Source organism: Sus scrofa, chromosome 13 (assembly GCF_000003025.6).
Source record: "Sus scrofa isolate TJ Tabasco breed Duroc chromosome 13, Sscrofa11.1, whole genome shotgun sequence".
NCBI classification, from domain to species: domain Eukaryota; kingdom Metazoa; phylum Chordata; class Mammalia; order Artiodactyla; family Suidae; genus Sus; species Sus scrofa.
Window position 1 is genome coordinate 147,560,253 of NC_010455.5, and position 22,986 is coordinate 147,583,238.

General features: G+C 37.0%; 1 protein-coding gene across 1 annotated transcript in view; it reads left to right on the forward strand.

Moving 5' to 3' along the window:
- Positions 1–22,986, forward strand: part of SLC9C1 (solute carrier family 9 member C1) — a 94,683-nt gene that overhangs the window by 42,268 nt on the left and 29,429 nt on the right. The window contains 6 exon segments of the mRNA XM_021070387.1: positions 512–593; positions 2,962–3,128; positions 5,226–5,351; positions 8,882–8,976; positions 13,826–13,945; positions 21,624–21,819. Of these exon segments, the coding sequence (XP_020926046.1) occupies positions 512–593; positions 2,962–3,128; positions 5,226–5,351; positions 8,882–8,976; positions 13,826–13,945; positions 21,624–21,819 (786 nt within the window).

Below are 22,986 nucleotides of genomic sequence, written 5' to 3' on the forward strand. Positions count from 1 at the left end.
TGCTCCTCCCTGCTGGCAATACAGGGATGCCAGGGAAGCAAAGGATGAAGTGGAGCAAATATACCAAGGCCTCCAGGTTCTCTTTTCCTAAGTGGGGAGAATTATTTGACACAGATGTGCTGGTAATGTTGAGCAGAATACAGTGTGCACATGTGTACCTACACGGAGGTGCGTACAGTGAGTAAGAATTGATAAAGCACAGGCTTATTCCCAGGGCTAAAAATGTGCAGTAGTAGAATCCAAGAACAAGTATTTTTTTTTCTTACTGTCTCTATAAGCATATAAATACTTGTCAAACCATGTGTCCTGATTTGGGGTTTGGTTCAAAAACATGAAGGATGTGCAGGAAGACAGAATCCCCAGGGTACGTTCATCATGCCTGACATACATATTCTCCTCTCCCATGAGCATCTACTGACATAGTAAAACCTAGCTTAATCTACTTCAGTAAATAAAGTACATTATAGGAAATTGTCATGAATACTTACTTTGTATTTTTTTTCAATTCCAGATATTATTTCATGGAGTGGCAGTATGCTTAATTAGCCTGATTGTCAATAGATTTATTTTGCCCATAGCAGTTAGTAAACTAGGTAAGCCCTGATACGTCCTATTCTGAGTAGAGAGAAAGATATCCCAACTATGCTAAAGACTTGCTAATAATGAAGAAAGAAGCCATATAAGTACAAATCTACTCTAATTGAAGTGGAAACTGCGTCTCTATGTGAAGTTATATGAATTGTTTAGCCCAATAAGCTTGTTTATTTTAAAAGATTGCTTATTTACATTAGTCTCATTTAAGCAAAATAATACAATAAATTTATTCAATCATTTGACAAACTTCACTAAGAGCCTGCTATAGGCCAGGCAATATTCTAACTGATAGTGATACATGAAGCCAGACAAGATTTCTGAGTTGATGAAGATTTCTGAGCTTACATTGGAGACAGAACACAGTAAACAAGTCAAACAAGGTGATATCAGAGTCATTTGTACATCAAAGTTAAAAAAAAAAAACACATACAAATAAAATGGAAAACACAACAGAAGATCAATTCCTGAGGATGTCAGAAACTGCATTCAGGGAGGGCAAGGTGTTGGAACCTTCTAGAACAATGCCAAGAGTGGAGGAAGGCCAGATGGGAGTGGTAGGGAAAGAGATAATGAAGGACCTTGAATTCTAAGATTTTATTTCAGGAGTTCCCATCATGGCCTAGTGGAAACGAATCTGACTAGGAACCATGAGGTTGCGGGTTCCATCCCTGGCCTCAATCAGTGGGTTAAGGATCTGGCGTTGCCGTGAGCTGTGGTGTAGGTGGCAGACTCAACTCAGTTCTGGCGTTGCTGTGGCTGTGGCGTAGGCTGGAGGCTACAGTTGCAATTAAACCCTGAGCCTGGGAGCCTCCATATGCTGTGGGTACATGGAGATTTTATTTCGAAGGCAAAAGGAATTCCATGATTGGTTTTAAGCAGTAAGTGTAATTTTATGAACAAGGTCTTAAGACAATTCTAGCCCTGCGGTGGCTTATGGGTGCTATGAAAAGAGTAGAAACAGAAAACTGGAATAGTTTTAGGAGGCAATATGCCTGTTTCAATCCCCTACTTTTTAACAACTGAGAAATTGAAATCTAAAGAGTTATAATTTTTTTGTCTAAGGTCACACAGCTAGGTAATGGTTGTTAAAGAACTAAAAACAAATTGTTCTGGAGCGTTTAATCCATTATTCTTAACCATTCTATCATCCTTTCTGTTATATGCAGAGTATTCCCTCATATGGCATTCTTTAAACTAATCTTAAATTTCATCTTTATGGATAATATTGCACCTTCATCCTCATATTTGCTACAAAATATTTTCTTTTCTTTTTTTTTATTCACTGAGCCTTATAGTAAAATGGGAAGAACAGAGTAAAGAGTCAAAATTTCCAGAGTGGGAGTTCCCGTCGTGGCGCAGTGGTTAACGAATCCGACTAGGAACCATGAGGTTGCGGGTTCGGTCCCTGCCCTTGCTCAGTGGGTTAATGATCCGGCGTTGCCGTGAGCTGTGGTGTAGGTTGCAGACGCGGCTTGGATCCCGCGTTGCTGTGGCTCTGGCGTAGGCCGGTGGCTATGGCTCCGATTCAACCCCTAGCCTGGGAACCTCCATATGCCGCAGGAGCGGCCCAAGAAATAGCAACAACAACAACAAAAAGACAAAAAGACAAAAAAAAAAAAAAAAAAAAAAAAATTTCCAGAGTATCAGATGTTCTACTTAGTAGCTAAATAAACTTAAAAATTTATTCTAGATGAGTAGGAGATATATGTGCAGGAGGTATAGATACACATATATACTTCCTAATATATCCTATGCATGTGAAAATGTACATACATTTTCTCTCTTTATATGTGTGCATATATATGTCTATACACACATATATACATATGTATTGAAAGAGATTTACTATGAGAAACTGGCTCACATGATTATAGAAGCTAAGTCCCAAGATCTGCAGGCCTAAGAAACAGGAAAGCCAATAGGATAAGTTCCAGTCCAAATCTAAAGGCAGAAGAGGACCCAAGTCCCAGCTCAAAGATCGTCAGGCAGAGAGAGTGAATTTTCTTTTGCTCTGGCTTTTGCTCTTTTCAAGCCTCCAACGGATTGGATGAAGCCCCGCCCCCACTGTGGAGGGCAATCTTTTCTCAGACTACCATTTAAATGTTAATCTCATCCAGAAAACACTTCACAGACACAGTCAGAATAATATGTGACCACATCGTTATTACTATTATTATATACCTCAGCTTTTGTGAGAAAGAGTATGAAAGCAGAAATGTTTGAAATTGTTAGTATTCCCATCATGAAAAAAGCTGAGTCTTTGACTTAAAAAAAAGTACAGTGACAGTAAGAATGCCAAAAAACTTTGTAATTCATATGAAAATAATTGGTGTCAGTTATTTATAATATGTACTCTTTGTATCAAAGGTCTTCACGATGTCACATCAACAAAGCATAAATCGCTGTATTGTACATTTCAACACTTTCAGGAGCTAACCAAATCTGCAGCCTCTGCGCTCAAGTTTGACAAAGATCTTGCAAATGCAGATTGGAACATGGTTGAGAAAGCAATTATACTTCAAAACCCATACGCAGTAAGCAATAACATCTTTTGTTTATTCCTTCAAAGTGGATATGATTGCCCTTAAATGAGTATAAATGTTATAAATATTCACAGTTCTTAGGAATGTTGTGATCACTGTAGGGCAAAGTAGAAGTGACAATCCCTTTGAGTATACAGGAAATATATATTATATATTCAAAAAGAAGAGGAATGGGAGTTCCCATCATGGCCCAGTGGAAATGAATCTGACTGTTATCCAAGAGGATGCAGGTTTGATCCCTGGCCTCCCTTGGTGGGTTAAGGATCCAGCGTTGCCATGAACTGTGGTGTAGGTGGAAGACGTGACTTGGATCTGGCATTACTGTGGTGTAGGCCAGTGGCTACAACTCCAATTTGACCCCTAGACTAGGAACTTCCATATGCCACAGGAGCAGCCCTTAAAAAAAAAAAAAAAAAAAAAAAAGTGTATTGGAGCCTCATTTAAAAGATAGCATAAAAAGAGGAGAGGGAGGCTTAGAAATGGCTAATTTTTTATTAGTCTGAGGATGGACAGCATTTATTCAGCATGTATTTAGACTACTAAATAACAAAGTACTTGCCAGGACTAGCTTATGGTTAATACTATTTTTTTAATATAAAATAGAAGTCAAAGCTATCATGTGGTGAAATGTTACCTCACTTCTGAGACATGTGTTAGACTCTCCATGGTCAGACTTCTTATTCATTTATGAGTGCATAATTCATCAGCAGTCATGACTGTCATAGTAGAAATAATAAAAGTTGTTTTGGGATCTGCTCAGTGCTTCTTGCTATTTGCAATCCCACGTATTATGTCCAGTTTTTGTTGCAACATTTTGTTGCATCACACAATACGTGGGGCCAACTTCTAGGAGTGCAAACATAAGATAATTGATTGCTATAAATAAGGATTTCCAAAAATCCATTTTATATCCTCTAACAGGTGCTTGAAGCTCCAGATGGGGGCTCCAGAATCAAGCCCCGTGTCTGCAGCAATACTACCAAGATTTCTAGATAAGAAAAGTACCAAGTCAATTCTAAGAATTTTCTGTACAATTTTGCCAGTATCTGTGGCCTGTTGCTAACCTGCTGCATCAGAATCACCTTGAAAGCCTATCACAAATATAAATTGATTTCCCAGTCTCTACTCAGGAAATTCTGATGTAAAGGGTCAGAAGAGATATTTTTAATCTATTTACCCTACTGACTCTGTGCAAAGTCAGAGTTGAGGCTACCACTCCTGCTTGATCTGTTTCAGAAGGCAGAGAATAAAACAACTGCATTCTCTGTTTTTTTTTTTTTTTCCCTTGGTCCCACCCCTGGCATGCAAGGTGGAAGTTCCAGGCCAGGATTAAACTCCAGCTGCAGCAGTGACAACACTGAATCCTTAACCACTGCTAGGCCTCCAGGGAACACTCCATGCATTCTCCTCTTTATGATGCAGACAGGAGGGATTTTTCAGCATTATAGACAGAACATTGGCCTTGGACTCAGAAAATCTGGGCTCAGATCCCAGCTTTGTCACTTAATAAATAGCTTCGTGATCTTTTGTATACTTCTTATTTTATCTAAGCTTCAAATTTTCATCTATATAATGGAATCATCCATATACGTATCTCCTAATAGCCATGGTCACTTTTTATTCTACCTTAAGTGATTAGTTTAAAGTGGCGAGTTTACCTATAGCAGAACTGTAGATTGGGTTTGTAAAAACACAGATTGCGGCCCAGTTCCCCACAGTTTCTGACTCAGCAGGTCCCACGGTGGGGTCTGAGAGTGTGCATTTCTAACAATGCCCAGGGGATGCCAACACTGCTGGGGGACCACACTTTCAGAATCATGGGTGCTTAGAAATGCAGTAGTTTCTATAAATGGTTACTAATACCATGTAAAGGCAAAGGTATGATATAACGCCTTCCCCCTCAAAACTGGCAATGATTTTACCTTCTACATGACTGTGTTAGGGGAAACTCATTTGAACATTTTTCTGTATCTAGCAGACTTTCTATAATTTTTCAAGCCAAATTGGTATGTGAATTAACTGAGGTTTATGCTAAACAATGCATTGATGTTTCTGTATTATTTTTTTTTGGTTTTGTGTTTTACTTAGTTGAGCCAAGAAGAAGTAACAGAACATCCAAAAGTGAGATGTCTAGACTGTAACAAGGAAATAGATGAGACCCTGAACATTGAAGCAATAGAGCTGGCCAACAGACGTCTCCTATCAGCACAAATAGTTAGTATTTATTATATATCTATAAAATTATTGGACTATTGGTCATATCATTTGCAAATATTTTCCCCTTTGTTTATTTTATCACTTTATTAGGTCCCATTTGTTCACTTTTGCTTTTGTTTCCTTTGCCTTAGGAGACAGATCCAAAAGTATATTGCTACAGTTTATGTTAAAGAATGTTCTGCCTGGAGTTCTCATAATGCCTCAGTGGTTAGCGAAACGGACTAGGAACCATGAGGTTGAGGGTTAAATCCCTGGCCTCACTCAGTGGGTCAAGGATCCGACACTGCCGTGAGCTGTGGTGTAGGTTGCAGACGTGGCTTGGATCCTGCGTTGCTGTGGCTGTGGCATAGGCCGGTGGCTACAGCTCCAATTGGACCCCTAGCCTGGGATCCTCCATATGCCAAGGGTGCGGCCCTAGAAAAGACAAAAGAAAAAAAAAAAAAAAGAAGAAGAATGTTTTGCCTATGTTTTCTTCTAGGAGTTTTATGGTTTTTTGTCTTAAGTTTAGGTTTTTAATTCATCTTGAGTTTATTTTTGTATGTGGTGTGAGAAAATGTTCTCATCTCATTCTTTTACTGTAGCTGTCTAGCTTTCCCAGCACCTCTTATTAAAGAGACTCTTTTCTCCTTTGTATATTCATTATATATTCTCCTTTGTTGTAAATTAATTGACCACAGGTGCATGGGTTTATTTCTGGGGTCTCTATTCTGCTCCTTGATTTATATGTCTGTTTTTGTGTCAGTAATAAAATGAAAAAAATAAATTAAATTATTGGATAAAATTATACTGCAAACTTTGAGATGTCTTGGGTGTGCTCATCTGCATAGCTTTAATAGATTCTTTACAAAGACAAAGGGAAGTTTGACATCATCTCAGGAATCTGCTTGACTGCAAAAAGAAAAAAGGAAAGGAAAAACTAAGAAATCCACCTAAATTAGCTTAAGTAGAAGGTGTTTTATTTTGCAGAACTGGGAATTTGACAGATGCCCACGGCAGGAATTACTACTGAGCTCTATCTTGAGTCGTATCATCAGTCATTACATGACACTGCCCATCTCAGGGTCCACATCAATTTTTTATGAAAGAATACCTCCACGTTCACTACTATCTGCAGGTGTAGGGTTGTATGTTTTCATATCAAATCTTGGGTGCAGTTTAAAAAAGAAGTCCTGTAGCACAGCAGCATGTAGTACCCTGTGAGAGACTACTAATAGCCTAGTTACCATTTTCTCTCCAGGTCAGAATCATGCCTAGTTGCCATGATGCATGCTTTCAAAATGCTCATGTTGGGCCTTCCTCATTGCCTGTGGATCCACCATGCTTATTCCATGCATACAGGATTACGACTGCTGAGTCTAAATTGGGGAGTGGAATATCTTTGAGGTATGCTTGTTCCCTCTTCAGCAGTAGTCCTGGCAGACAAGCTGAGTCTCAGACACAGTTTCACAAGGACCTAAATAACTTCTTTAAGCCATCAAGGCAGTGCCATGAAGAAGGAACTGATGCCCATATGGTACTTGGTTTCATCAGTAGATTTTATGAGATCATCTCTTTGAGTCACTTGCAGATTTTTAGCTTATTTCAGGAAAATGTATTATTTAGGAGCCCTTAAAATCAATGCATGGGACTCCATTTTGAGTCTTGCTTTCATTGTTAATGTGATATGTGACTCAGAACTTATTCTTTTTAGTCTTTATTCTCCCGTCTTTAAAAGGTAACTGAATGACCTCTTAGATTCCTTCCACTTGCAATATCCTGTGTTTTCTGCAGTACAGACTCCCTATACCTTTTGATTTATTGCCTCAAATGTTTTGTTTTCTATTTGTGCTGTTATGCCTTTGCTGCTTTGTGTTATGCGTTAGTTTAGGTCTTAATCAGGAAATCCTATTTTTCAAATTAGGTTGGAACTCTCTGTTGGGTTTTCCAGATCTTCATGTCACTTCTTGGATTTTTAGTCCTTCTTTGTCCTGGATGTATTTTTATGTTTATTTTAGTTTTCTGGTTTTATTTCTGCAATCTCATGTCTAATGTTCACTGTTTCAAACAGTATTATTAGTTGGTTATTATGTTTGTCAAAGCTTTGAGAGTTTTTATTTAAATCTCAGCGTGTTCTTATTATTGGGAGCAATATCTTCTCCACTACTGCACATTATAAGAAGAAACACAGCATGGCAAGACAGGGGTACAAGCCAGGCAGCATAACATAATGAGGGAAGGTGGGAGAGACTTTAAATTCTGAGAGAATTGAGTTTCTAATGTGATCTTGAGAAAACTATTTAACTCCCTGATAAGCCTCCGCTTTCTCATCTGTAAAATACAGATTAGAACACCTTTCTCATGAAGCTTTTCCAAGAATTAAATCATGTTATGTAAAACATAAATTATTGTATTAATTCCATGATATATTGGACAGCTCAATAAATGGCGGTTATTTTTAGGAATCAACAACCATTCTTTAAATTCTTCTCCACTTTGGTATGAATGATCATTGAAGAATGAACATTTTTCTAGTCTCTAACTGCTTTGTCATTTGTGTTGCTAAACTTTCATGAGGTCTATATTATTTTCAGCTTTCTTATTTTTCCCATAGACTACTGCGTTTATCTTTGGGGATACTGAAAACATTTTAATTTCACATTATTTCATAAGTATCCTAATGAAGTTTAAGGAAAAATTGATTCTCTATTTAATTCCTGTCATTACAAACAAATAGCCTTTTGATCGTCCATCCTTGAATTTTATTCTATCCTTTTCTAGTACCCTCCAAGAGCAAAACCATGTTTCATGCCCATAAATGACTGTGCAGACAGAAACTCTTCTATGAAACCCAGGGCTCTTTAGCCATAGCTTACATTCAATTTAGAAGGTTGATTCTTAACAATGTCCAGCACAATGAAGCAGAATGGGCTCTCAATACTTGAAGGACTGAATGAATGAATGTCTGTGTTCTGCCCCATAGGAGCAGATTCTGCTGTATAGCCCAAGGAACTACATCTGATCACTTGCGATGCAACATGATGGAGGATAATGTGAAAAAAAGAATGTACATATGTGTATAACTGGGTCACTTTCTGCTGTTCTGTACAGCAGAAATTGACAGAACATTGTAAATCAACTACAATAAAAATTTTTAATTGGATTAAAGACATAGCCAGAATCCTATACTGTAGGATTTTTCAGAACCTTTAGTATTCTAATATCCATTATAAATGTTTAAGATGGGGATAGTTTGCAGCAGTTCTCACACTTAGCTGGCCACAGAGCTCCCGCCACTTATTTTGAAAATCTAATGGACACCTGGTGGGAAACTAGTTTCCTGCAGAACCAGTTTCATTCCATCCAAAGCTAGAGACCTACCTTCTGCACTGACCTATGGTCTGACTCCATAGAAAGAAATTTTTTTATAAAGATAGTATATTACTTGGGGATTTTGACTTCTTTCTCACAGAGTATTTTTCCATAAAAGGCATAATAAGTTGTCATTGTTATCCATATGATGTAATGATTTGGTTCACCATTCCTTTTAGGCAAGCTACCAGAGACAATACAGGAATGAGACTCTGTCCCAGAGTGCAGTCCAGGTGCTGGTTGGTGCAGCAGGAAGCTTTGCTGAGAAGGGAGAGTAAGTTGACTTTCAAGAGATAGCTTCCATCCTAAGTCACTGCACTTAGGGAATTGTGCAAGGGAATTTCTTGCTTTTGTCTGGTAACTTGAGATCATTTAGTATTATGTGTGGGAGCCACTGCCTGCTCTGACCCCCAACCAGCCCAAATCACTCATGTCCAGTTTCCAAAACTAGCTCTATGCATTCACACCTCTATGCATTTGAACAAGTTGCTCCTTCTGGCTGAGATGCTCTTCCTTTTCTCTTTTTGCCCCCAAAGCTAACTGTAGTAAGCCACCCCTCCTCTTAGACTGCTCGAATACCTCACTGAGGTCAAAGACTTCCCTAATCCCTTCAGGCACATCATCCCTCTGGCATCCTCTCTTGATACACTTGTTCGTATTGATTTCTTTAGCTGTCAGCCTCCACAGTCAGCAGTGAGTTCCTCAAAGTCAGCGTGATAGGGCATACCCTCAGATCATCCCCTGTAGAAGGATGGAGGATGTATGTATGATTGGGCAGAGGGAGGAGTTAAGGTGCAATGCAGTTGCAGCAACATCAACCCGAAGCCCAGGCATACCTGCTTGTTCTAGACCACCCTCCTGGGACCATGGACACCAACATCCCCTGCTCAAACGGTCCTGAGCTTGTTTCTAGGATTGCTTGCCCCCCACCCATGTCCTCATCTTACAAGGAAACTGCTCCTTTGGTGCACACCCTTCAAGAATGAACAGATGTTCCAGTCTGCTATCTACTCATGTGCACTGGCCTGAGGTACAGAGAGAGATAAAATGTATGGGAAGAGAAGCAACCAGGCATTGGAGCATGTTCTCACTATAGTGAGAGTACAGATTTTCCAAGGGCCTAAGAGTTTTAATTTCAACCCTAGCCAGCCAATCATTATGATGTTTTATTTCCATATATGGTACATTTGTCCTTGTCCTCTCACTCTAGGCTCTTCAAATGCTTAAGGGACATGAGCAGTGTTAGCAGAGTAGACAGGGCTGGGCAGAGGTGATCGATTTAAAACAATACAGTGTTCCCTGGTAACTCAGCAGGTTAAGCATCCCAATTGTCAGGTTTGATCCCTGGCCTGGGTACTTCTGCATGCCATTGCATGGTCAAAAATGTATACATGTATATATATGTGATTTGTACTTTAAAGACAGATGTGCGTAAAAATGGCCATACTTACCAAAGCAATCTATAGATTCAATACAATCTCTATCAAATTACCTATGACATTTTTCACTTAACAAGAACAAACAATCCAGAAATTTATGTGGAACCATTAAAAGACCCAGAATTGCCGAAGCAATCCTGAAGAACAAAAACCAAGCAGGAGGCACAACTCTCCCAGACTTCAGACAATATTACAAATCTACATTAATCAAGGCAGTGTGGTACTGGTACAACAACAGACATACAGGCCAATACCATATGATTTCACTTATATCTGGAATCTAATATACGGCACAAATGAACTTTCCATAGAAAAGAAACTCATGGACTGGGAGAAAAGACTTGTGGTTGCCAAGGGAGAGGGGGAGGGAGTGGGATGGGAATCTGGGGTTAATAGATGCAAAATATTGCATTTGGAATGTATAAGCAATGAGATCCTGCTGTATAGCACAGGGAACTATATCTAGTCACTTGTGATGGAGCATGACAGAGGACAATGTGAGAAAAAGAATGTATATGTGTACGTGTGACTGGGTCTCTTTGCTGTACATTAGAAAATTCGCAGAACACTGTAAAGCAGCTATAATGGAAAAACAAAAATCATTAAAAAAAAACAAAAAACAAAACAGATGCAGAGTTCCCTTGTGGTGTGATGGATTAAGGATCTGGAATTATCACTGCAATGGCTCTGGTCACTGCTGTGGCATAGCTTTAATCCCTGGCCCAGGAATTTCCATATACTGTAGGTTGCCAAACAAACAAACAAACAAACAAAAACCCAAAAAAAGACATATGCAATATGTACAGTGGAAATTTTAATTTTTCTTTCTTTCTTTCTTTCTTTCTTTTTCTTTCTTTCTTTCTTTCTTCTTCCTTCCTTCCTTCCTTCCTTCCTTCCTTCCTTCCTTCCTTCCTTCCTTTCTTTCTTTCTTTCTTTCTTTCTTTCTTTCTTTCTTTCTTTCTTTCTTTCTTTCTCTCTCTCTTTCTCTCTCTCTCCCTCCCTTCCTTCCTTCCTTCCTTCCTTTCTTTATGCCACCCCATGGCATATGGAATTTCTAGGGCCAGGGATCAGATCCGAGCTGCAGTTGCAACCCACACCACAGCTCTGGCAACATGGGATCCCTTAACCCACTGTGCTGGCCTGGGGATCAAACCTGCATCCTAGCACTGCAGAGATGCTGCTGATCACTTTGCACCACAGCAGGAACTTTGGAAGTTTTTTAATGAATGAATAAATGACATGCTGAGAAGTATTATCACTGATTGTTCAGAAAAGGTCATATAAAACAGTACCTGTATAGAGCAGTTTGGCCCACTGTCTGGATTTTTCCTCTTTAATTCCTCTGTGAAGGCAAAAGCAACATATGCCTCTTAGGACCCAGAGTAATTTGGATATTAAAAGGAGTAAGCAGTGGAAAAGGGGGTTAAGGGTTGAAAGGACTCGTCATGAACAACAAAGGCAAAGTTTGGAACGTTTTACATTTTCATTCACACATGCAAGAGATAAATATTGAATTCTAATGTGTGCAAAGATATATGCCAGGCACTGGGTAATATTGAGATCAGTGAAAGGGTATTCAAATCCCAGGATTACACTTGTTTGTGTTCAGTACTTGCTTCTTTACTGGGCTGCCTTGGAGTTAATTTTACCATTTGCTGATCATTCCTATTAGTAGCCCCGCATTTGGGATATCCTGTGGCAAGAAAGCAAGTCTAAAGATAGACAAGGGGTTTAAACAGAGGTACCAGGACCTGTGCTAAGTGCCTGTATAATTGCCTAAGAAACAATACTTTGAATAAAGCTCATAGTTAATTGACTTCTGTGTCAGACACAGTTTAAAACATAATTACATGTGTTAACCATTCAATGTCATAAGAATTCTATAAGTGTTATTATTATCTTCATTTTGCAGATGGGGAAGGTGAGGCACAGAGATAAAATAATTTACCCAAAGATATTTGATTAATGAATTACAGCACCCAGATTCAAAACTAAGCCATCTCACTATCCAGTTAAAGAGATCCTACCGGTTTCCTAAATCGGGTCTAAACAGTGAACATGTTGATATAAAATAGGAATTCGGGCGCCTGAAATACCCAGTAATTTGGCTTGTAAAATGTCACACACATTGATATCACAGAATTTTAAGATTCATAATAACTTGCAAAATGATCAGATCTTAGCTTAGGTATTAATTTCTTCTGGAAGGTTTGCTGATTCTCCAAGTCCGTGTTAAACACTCCCCTTTGTGGGTCTAGAGCACCCTCTTTTTTATTGCCTCTGCAGAATACTTACTGCACTTAACTGTAACTGTTGTTTCTATGTTTTACTCCACCAGTCTGCCTGGATTCTTGGGGGCAGAGACCCAAACCTTTTTATGGTTTACCCCTCACATATATTAAGCAAAATAGGTGCTCAATAAATATTCTAAAAATCAGAAATGAATCAACTCATATATACATATTTGATTTTCTGTGTAATTACCACATTATTATGTGGAATTACAGAGAACTTGATAACTTCCTTCTTTTAATTATGTCAGTATCCCTGTAGCAGGGGAATTGCCCAGATTTTAGAGTGAGAATATTTTAATCCATAGGAAGAACAAGGTCCACCTTTGAACTTACGTCATCAATGCCCTTCCATTTAAGCCACATTTTAAGGTAGGGCCTCAAATTCAAGGATGGAGCCCTGTCCTCCTTCTAATGAAGACAAGGAAAGAACCTGGTCAACAGCAGAGAAGTTCCTCATAAGATGAAGGGTATTTGCTAAGCAAAACCAAATCATAGCACATATATCTGAGCCGTCTCTATAGAAAATCCAGCATAAATTTATAGGCAACTTGAGACAAATATCTTTAAAGCACTTATGAGCATTGACTTCAAGTAACCATTTTTACTCTTTTCTTCATCACTTGTATTTTCACCATAAATTCCCTGATTACTTGTCCAGAAAGTTAAATAAAAGATATGGGAGGATATGTGAGATGGAGTGGATGCCTCATATATACTTTTTCATTTAATGATCCCTTGCTGGCCTAAGTAGTTTTACCCCCATTCTACAGAGCCAACAGGTTAGTGATATAATACTTTTTTCTTTTTAGGGCCACACCTGTGACATATGGAAGTTCCCAGGCTAGGGGTCAAATTGGAGCTTCAGCTGCAAGCCTACACCTCAGCCACAGCAGTAACAGATCAAAGATGCGTGCAACCTATAGTGCAGCTTGCAGCTATACTGGATCCTTAACCCACTGAGCAAGGCCAAGGATGGGACTCACATCCTCATGGACACGATGTTGGCTTTTTAACCCACTGAGCCACAACAGGAACTCCCAGTGAGATAATTTGTTCATTGCCACATCAGTTAATGGAGGATCCAACATAAAACCCAAATATATTTGAATCATGGTATATTTTCTCTCCCTGAACTTTGAGTGCTCTCCTATTTTGACCCATTTATCTCCAGTTTTTTATATTCTTTGTTTAATGGTGAGCCCCACAACTTAACTTCATAATTATATATTCACTTGTATCTACATCTTTGTGAACTGGACCTAGGGCCATGAAAGCATCTTTTTCCCTGTCATCACTGGACAGAATAGTCTTCCTGCTGATAATTCTGCTCTAAATTTATTCCCAAAATTTTAAAGCATGTTTAAAGATTTCTTCTTCTTCTTCTTTTTAGGTATATGAATGCTGAGACAGTAAAGAATTATTCTGAAAGCAAAAAACTTCTTACCTTTACTAGAAAAGTGTTGCTCAATTGGGTGTATAATACAAAAAAGGAGAAAGGGATCCCATCAAGGTAAGTGCTTTTGAACCTTTCTAGAAATGCTATTAAATTCATTTGAAGTTTTCTTTTTATTCATTTTTTAAAACTTATATCCTGAATCCTTTGCAAAATATTTTGAGGTAGTTTATAACTAAGTTACTTACATACATAAAAAGTTATTTAAAAAAAAGGTACAAAGTAATAAATTTTATTTTTGAGGTAAATTTCATATAATAAGATTAATCATTAACCAGTTTTAAGTGTGCCTTTCAGTGTTATTTTGTATATTCACATTGTTAACCATCACCTCTATCAAATTCCACATTTTCATTGCCCCAAAGATAAACCCGTTACCCACTAAGCATTCATACTCCCTCACCTCTCCCCCTCAACTCCTAGACAGCACTAATCTGCATCCTATCTCTATCAATTTATCTATTCCAAATGTTTCATGTAGATAGCATCATACAACAGGTAGCCTTTGGTTTCTGGATTCTTTCACTCAGCATGTTTCTTATAGTGTGTATCAGTAGCATGTGGTTCATCTACTTTGTAGCATGTATCAATACTTAGTTCCTTCTTTGGCTTTAGTTCATTGTATGGATACATTATATTTTCTTGGTCCACTCATCAGTTGATGGATATTTGAGTGGTTTTCACCTTTTGGCTACTGTGAACAGTGCTATTATGAAAATTCATGCACATGTATGCACGTTTTAATTCCTGCTTTCCATCTTTTGGGTATGCATGTAGGAGTAAAATTGCTGGATCATGTGATAATTTTATGTTTTATTTCTTGAAGAACAATTAAAAAATTGTTTTCCACAGCTGCTAGGTAATTTTGAAACGAGGAAATGTGAGTTCATCAACTTTACTTTTCTTTTTCAAGATTGGTGCAGCTATTTACAGTCCTTTGCTATTCCATATGAATTTTAGGAGTAGCTTTTCTATTTATGCACATAAAAATGTCATTGAGATTTTCATAGGGATTGCTTTGAATTTGTAGATTTCTTTAAGTAGTATTCCTACCTTAATAGTATTAAGATTTTCAATTCATGAAAATGGGATGTCTTTTCCCTTATTTAGATATTCTTTAATTTCTTTCAGAGATGTCTTATAGTTTCCAATGTATATGTCTTTGGTTAAATTTAATCCTAAGTGTTTCTTAATGCTATTTAAATAAAACTGTTTTCCAAATTTTATTTTTGTACCATTCATTTCTAGTGTGTAGAAATACAACTTATTTCTTTATATTGATCTTGTATCCTGAATTCATTTTTTCTAGTTTTTTTTTTTTTTAATTCTCTGGGATTTTCTGTATGTAAGATCATGTCATCTATTAATAGAGACAATGCTACTTCTTTCTTTCCACTTTATTTCTTTTCTTATATTCAAGAGAAGGAAATATAGACCCCCCTCTTCTCAATAGGAGTATCAGTAAATACAAAATGGATATTTTTGTACTATAGTTCTTTTAAGCCTTCAATAATGACTTAAGCTACAACTTTCTGATAATTATTTCTGTTGCTATAACAAAAAAATGGAGATTTGAGAAACTAGGAATGATAGTCATTCTATCCTTTAGGCTGTCTGTTAAATATTATTCTTCTCAAAATGGATAGTATAGATTCTGAAGTCAGATGGCTTAGTTTAGAACCCTAGTCTTCATCATTTTTTAGCTAAATGAGATTTTTAGGTCTCAGTGTTCTCATTTGAAAAAAATGGTATAGTAGTATCTGTGTCGTATTCTGGAGGCTAACTGGTATATGTAAAGCATTTGACAAAGTAACTGGCACATTGTAGGTATTAGTATATGCTAGCAGGGTTCTCCTCTGCCTACTTTATGGGCTTGTTATAAAGATTATATAAATTGTGTGTGTGGAAGGACTTAGTCCAGAGACTAGTGCTGGGTAAGCACTTAGCAAATGTTTAACATTTATTACTAAGTGCTAAATAGTATTCAATTCAAAATCGAATTCTCTGGCCAATGGATGAAGTCACCATAAAAGATAAACAAATGCACAAGGAAACAAATAACCATGAAAGCGAATCAGCAGAAATAACAGCAGGAGATTTATATCCCTGACTTGAGTTAGTAAAATTATTCAATATGGACTATAAGTATTACTGAAATTTTGAAATTAATAAGTGATGGAATTATAAACATGAACAAGGCCAATTACCAAAAGAATGGAAAAAACATATAATTCTTAAAATTAAAAATTATAGTTTTCAGAATTGAATTTAAAAATAATATAGTATATATAACTGGCAGAACGCAACTAGAGCTGTTCAAAGAAGAATAAATGCATACATTTACAGGGCTTCTGTATCCATGTCAGGGATCTGATGGGAAAAGATCAGGACCCTGAGATCTGAAGTGGTAACACTTGGGTGAACCAACCTGAGGCTCTTGAACCTTCACATTCTCATGGATATTCTAGCCTCCAGAAGTAGCTGCATCTTCTCTGCTAGAGAATAATAACCTTATATGACCTTCAGATGCTACAAAGACATCACAATAAGAAGCTTGTCTGTTTCAGGGTTACCACTTTTCATTGTTTCCAAAGTAATTGCCCAGGTCAAGTGTCAACACACCTGAGGGCTGGGGATGAGATATAGTGGAGGCTGCTTCAGGAGATAACTTATCTACTGAAGGAATTACAGGACCTGACTGATAACCTAGTAGAACATATAAGAGAATGGATTTTGAGAATATTAGACTGAAGGGCTACAACATAAGGCCAGACTGGGGAAGAATTTATTGGCACAGTGATCTTATCCATGATCATTCAGGATTCAACATTCTGTCAAGAACACTTGGAGCTGGTGCTATTACACTCCTGAGATGGTTCTTTCAAGCTTGACCAGGCCAAAGATCTATAATAAATAAAGAGCAAGTGATAAAACTGAAACATTTAATTAGAAGTTTTATATAGGAATGAAGAACCAACCATATAATTTTGTTCATTGCACTTACCATTACATCAAAAAGAATAAAATTCCTAGGGAAAAAAACTTACTTAGCAAGGAAAAAACTCTGAAAACCATAAGGCACTGTTGAAAGAAATCAAAGATGATACAAATAGATGGAAAAATATAGCATGTTCTTGGATTGAAAGAATCAATATTGTCAAAATGACTATACTACCCAAGGCAGTCTACAGAGTCAAAGCAATCTCTATCAAACTACCAAAAGCATTCTTCACAGAACTAGAACAAAAAATTTTAAAATATGTATGGAAAGACAAAAGATTTTGAATAGCCAAATCAATCCTGAGAAAGAAATGTGGAGTTGGAAGAATCAAGCTCCCTGACTTCAGACTATACTACAAAGCTACAGTCATCAAACAGTATGGTACCAGCACAAAAATAGAAATATGGATCAATGGAACAGCATAGAAAGCCCAGAAATAAATCCATGCACCTATGGTCAACTAATTTACAGCAAAGGAGGCAAGAATATTCAATGGAAAAAATACAGTCTATTCAATAAGTGATGCTGGGAAAACTGGACAGCTACCTGTAAAAGAATGAAATTAGAGCACTCTCCTAACACCTTATACAAAAATAAATTCAAAATGGATTAAAAACCTAAATGTCAGACCAAGTACTATAAAACTCCTAGAGGAAAACATATGCAGAATACTCTTTGGCTTTTAAACCAGAGCAACGTCTTTCTTGATCCACCTCCTAGAGTAATGAAAATGAAAACAAAAATAAACAAATGGGACCTAATTAAAATTAAGACCTTATGCACTTAAAAGATAATAAAAAAGACAACCCCCAGAACTGGAGAAAATATTTGCCAAAGAAGCAACCAACAAGGGATTAATCTTCAAAGTATAAAAACTCATGCAGCTCAATTTAAAAAAGAACTCATTCCAAAAAAGTAGACATTTCTCCAAATAAGACATACAGATAGCCAGTGGGTACATGAAAAGATGCTAAACATCAGTAATTACTAGATAAATACAATGGTACTACCTCACACAGGCCATAATGGTCATCATTAATAAGTCTACAAATAGCAAAAGCTGGGGGAGTGTGTGGAGAAAAGGGAACCCTCGTACATTGTTGGTAGGAATGTAAATTGGTACAACCACTATGGAAAATAGTATGGGGGTTCCTCAGAAAACTAAATATAGAACTACCATGTGATCCAGCAATTCCACTCCTGGCATGTACCCATACAAAACATTCATTCAAAAAGATACATGCACCCCTATGCTCATTGCAGCATTATTCCCAATAGCCAAGACATGGAAACAACCTAAATGTCTATAGACAGATGATTGGATAAAGAAGATGTGGTACATATATACAATGGAATATCATTCAGTCATAAAAAGAATGAAATAATGCCATTTGCTACAACATGGATGGACCTAGAGATTATCATATTAATTGAAGTAAGCAAGACAGAGAAAGACAAATATCATATAATATCACCTGCATGTTATATATATATATATATACACACACAAAATATGGCACAAATGAACCTATCAACAAAACAGAAACAGACCCACACACATAGAGAACAGACTTGTGGTTGCCAAGGGGGAGGGGGAGGGAGAGGAATGGGGTTAATAAATGCAAACCATTACATTTATTTATTTATTTTTTCTTGCTGTACAGCATGGGGGTCAAGTTATTCTTACATGTATATGTTTTTTTTCCCCCACTCTTTGTTCTGTTGCAATATGAGTATCTAGACATAGTTCTCAATGCTACTCAGCAGGATCTCCTTGTAAATCTATTATAAGTTGTGTCTGATAAGCCCAAGCTCCCAATCCCTCCCACTCCTTCCCTCTCCCATCAGGCAGCCACAAGTCTATTCTCCAAGTCCATGATTTTCTTTTCTGTGGAAAGGTTCATTTGTACCTTATATTAGATTCCAGTTATAAGTGATATCATATGGTATTTGTCTTTGTCTTTCTGCCTCATTTCACTCAGTATGAGAGTCTCTAGTTCCATCCATGTTGCTGCAAATGGCATTATGTCATTCTTTTTTATGGCTGAGTAGTAGTCCATTGTGTACATATACCACCTCTTCCAAATCCAATCATCTGTCGATGGACATTTGGGTTGTTTCCCTGTCCTGGCTATTGTGAGTAGTGCTGCAATGAACATGCGGGTGCATGTGTCTCTTTTAAGTAGAGTTTTGTCTGGATATACGCCTAAGAATGGGATTGTAGGGTCATATGGAAGTTCTATGTATAGATTTCTAAGGTATCTCCAAACTGCTCTCCATAGTGGCTGTACCAGTTGACATTCCCACCAACAGTGCAGGAGGGTTCCCTTTTCTCCACAGCCCCTCCAGCACTTGTTATTTGTGGATTTATTAATGATGGCCATTCTGACTGGTGTGAGGTGGTATCTCATGGTAGTTTTGATTTGCATTTCTCTTATAATCAGCCATGTTGAGCATTTTTTGATGTGTTTGCTGGCCATCTGTATATCTTCCTTGGAGAACAGTCTATTCAGGTCTTTTGCCCATTTTTCCATTGGGTGATTGGCTTTTTTGTTGTTGGATTGTATAAGTTGTTTATATATTCTAGAGATTAAGCCCTTGTCAGTTGCATCATTTGAAACTGTTTTCTCCCATTCTGTAAGTTGTCTTCTTGTTTTCTTTTTGGTTTCCTTTGCTGTGCGAAAGGTTTTCAGTGTGATTAGGTCCCATGGGTTTATTTTTGCTCTTATTTTTATTGCTTTGGGAGACTGACCTGAGAAAATATTCATGATGTTGATGTCAGAGAGTGTTTTGCCTATGTTCTCTTCTAGGAGTTTGTCTTATCTTTAAGTCTTTCAGCCATTTTGAGTTTATTTTGTGCATGGTGTGAGGGTGTGTTCTAGTTTCATTGCTTTGCATGCTGCTGTCCAGGTTTCCCAGCAATGCTTGCTGAATAGACTTTCTTTTTCCCATTTTCTGTTCTTGCCTCCTTTGTCAAAGACTAGTTGGCCATAGGTGTCAGGGTTTATTTCCGGGTTCTCTATTCTGTTCCATTGGTCTGTCTGTCTGTTTTGGTACCAGTACCACACTGTTTTGATGACTGTGGCTTTGTAGTATTTCTTGAAGTCTGGGAGAGTTATGCCTCCTGCTTGGTTTTTGTTTCTCAGGATTGCTTTGGCGATTCTGGGTCTTTTGTGGTTCCATATAAATGTTTGGATTGTTTTTTCTAGTTCTGTGAAAAATGTCATGGGTAATTTGATAGGGATTGCATTGAATCTATAGATTGCTTTGGGTAGTATGGCCATTTTTACAATATTGATTTTTCCAATCCATGAACATGGACTATCTTTCCATTTCTTTACATCTTCTTTGATTTCTTTGATTAAAGTTTTATAGTTCTCAGCATATAGGTCCTTTACCTCCTTGGTCAGGTGTATTCCGAGGTATTTGATTTTGTGAGGTGCAATTTTAAAAGGTATTGTATTTTTGTATTCCTTTTCTAATATTTCATTGCTGGTATACAGAAACACGACTGACTTCTGACAAACCATTACATTTAGAATGGATAAGCAATGAACACAAGGAACAATATCCAGTTTCTTGGGATAGACCATGATGGAATATAATATAAGGAAAGAATGTATATATACGTGTGTGTGTGTGTGTGTGTGTGTGTATGACTGGGTCACTTTGCTGTACAGTAGAAATTGGCACAACATTGTAAATCAACTGTACTTTAATAAAATTAATTAATTAATTAAACATTTTTTAAAAAGAAAGAAAAGAAAAACAGTCTGAATAGAGGCCTGAGAAGGCACAGGCTGTGTTACCATCAAGTTAACAAGGCTTACTCTCTATGGCATTGACCCTTGCACTGGCACTGCCTGGGGCCTTGGAGGGATTTTACAACTGAAGATCATATACATATTCATAATTTCTTTTTTTTTCCTAAATAGGGCTCAAATATTATAAAATTTTCAGGTCCTACATAACCTGGATCTACCTCTAAGAATAGCAAAGCAATCCAGTACTTACCCACTCTTCAATCAATAGTTGATTAGTCATTTCATTTGAGTTTTAGCAATAAAAATGCATCATTATACTATTTGGATATTTTTAAAATAAAATTTAAAATACATTAGATCAATCCTCTCATCCATGATTCCACTCCCTAGAATTTTAGGTATGGAAATAATTTTTCAAAATCTTATATACATTGATTTAAATTTTTTGATAAAATGTGGGCCCATCCTCTTTCACTATATGCCTTAACAAGGAAAAATGCTCATGAGACATTATGAAGAGGAAAAAAAGTTGTAGAACAATATGTATGATCTTATTTCTTTTATATTTATAGATAAGGATTATATAAACAAAAAGATTGGAATATTCGAGATGGTAATAGTAGTCATCTCTGAAAAGTAGAATTATTAGCTTTGTTTTTTTAATATTTCCAGTTTTAATTATCCCTGTCTTATGACCTAAAGTATTTCTATTAAATATATAAGCAAAAATGAATGAGAGGTTAGGAAACTGAGAAAGAAAGGGGGGAAACCAGCCTGAAGACATTTAGCAGGGGAGGAAATTAAAGGAACAATATCTGAAGTTGGATGTCAGAAAGTGTTTGGTAGTGATGGCTACTTCTCAGAATTAAGCTGGGCTCTGGAGCTATTGATGATTAGAACAGAACTGAACATATAATGAACAAAATTCAGGGTAATTCTTTTATCAGGTAAAACTATCTTTCTTTTACAGATATTGCTTTCTCCGTATGTGCCATAAAATAGTATTTATCGATGAATTTGAGTGTGTTGGATACCTTGTGATTCTAATGAATATGTTTCCTATTATAATTTCTTGGATATCTGTGTTAAACAATATCTATGAGAATGAATTAAAACATGCTAACTACTCTTTTCTTGCATTTTATATTATGGAGGCGCTACTTAAGGTAAGTTAAAATGTGATTGTATGTGTGTTGTGTGTTATATGTCTACAAAGGAGATTTCCTAATTTCATTTTTCAGCACTTGCCACAGACAGTTTTCTAAAGGATTGTATGAAATTCTCCCTCACTTCTCAAACAAATAAACTTAAATTTTTAAAGTTGATTTTTAGGGTGACAATAGAAAATATTCATACTTTAAGGAAGAATTTTGTATTTGCAAAAGTAAGTTTTAAAACAGTGTGTATCGAAGGACACAGAGTGAGTTACAAAGGTATTGGGAATGTTCTTCAGTTTAGCAAGCTGGTGAGCACATGGGTGTTCATTTTATTGTCTTTATACTAGATACATAAACAGATGGGTAGGTAATTTCATAGAGATTCATTTATACTTGACAAACATTTCATAATTGGATTTTTTAAAATCCAATATAATGATAGTTGTTAAATGATAGAAATGTATGCCCACAAACTGATGATAGTATTGTGTCATATGGGTCAAGTTGTAATACAAAATATTTTTACCCGGAAGATTTAACTAGAAGAACTATATTTGATTTTTGGACAAAATATATGAGCTTCAAATCATTACTGGAGAATTAAAATGCTCCTACAGAGCTGTGATTGGTGGAGAGAGAGGAACAGATTCACAGTCAATCACATTGTATGTAATAAATTCCTGGTTAGTTGGAAAGACCATAGGAGATGTCACACAGTTAGGAAGAAACAAAGAAATTAGCGTTAGGCTTAATACTCGGGTAAGGGTGAGAGTAGAGTTCCCTAAAATCATTTAATATGTCCTACATGATGGGGTGCAGCAAACTTGACTCTGGTTTGGGTTTTCTCTTACAAATTGTTAGCCGTTCACCAAGTTTCTAAGCTTTTTCCAATTTCAATTTCTCCTTCTATAAAATGTCAGTGTTGGCCCAAATGAGAGATAAGAGATTACCCTAATTCTGTTGTCTTTGCACTTCGTCAAGTTTAAGCTGCTGTCATAGCTGTGCATAGCCATTGCTCCACTCATTCAGGTCCACTTGAGACAGCAGAACAGGACTGTGGACACATGGCTACATTCCAGAGCTGAGACAATACTCCCAGTGGTGCAATTCTGCTCTTGTCCTTCCCTTCTCTTTAACTCAAGATTCATCTTCACTACCCAGTTTGCAAACCTGCCT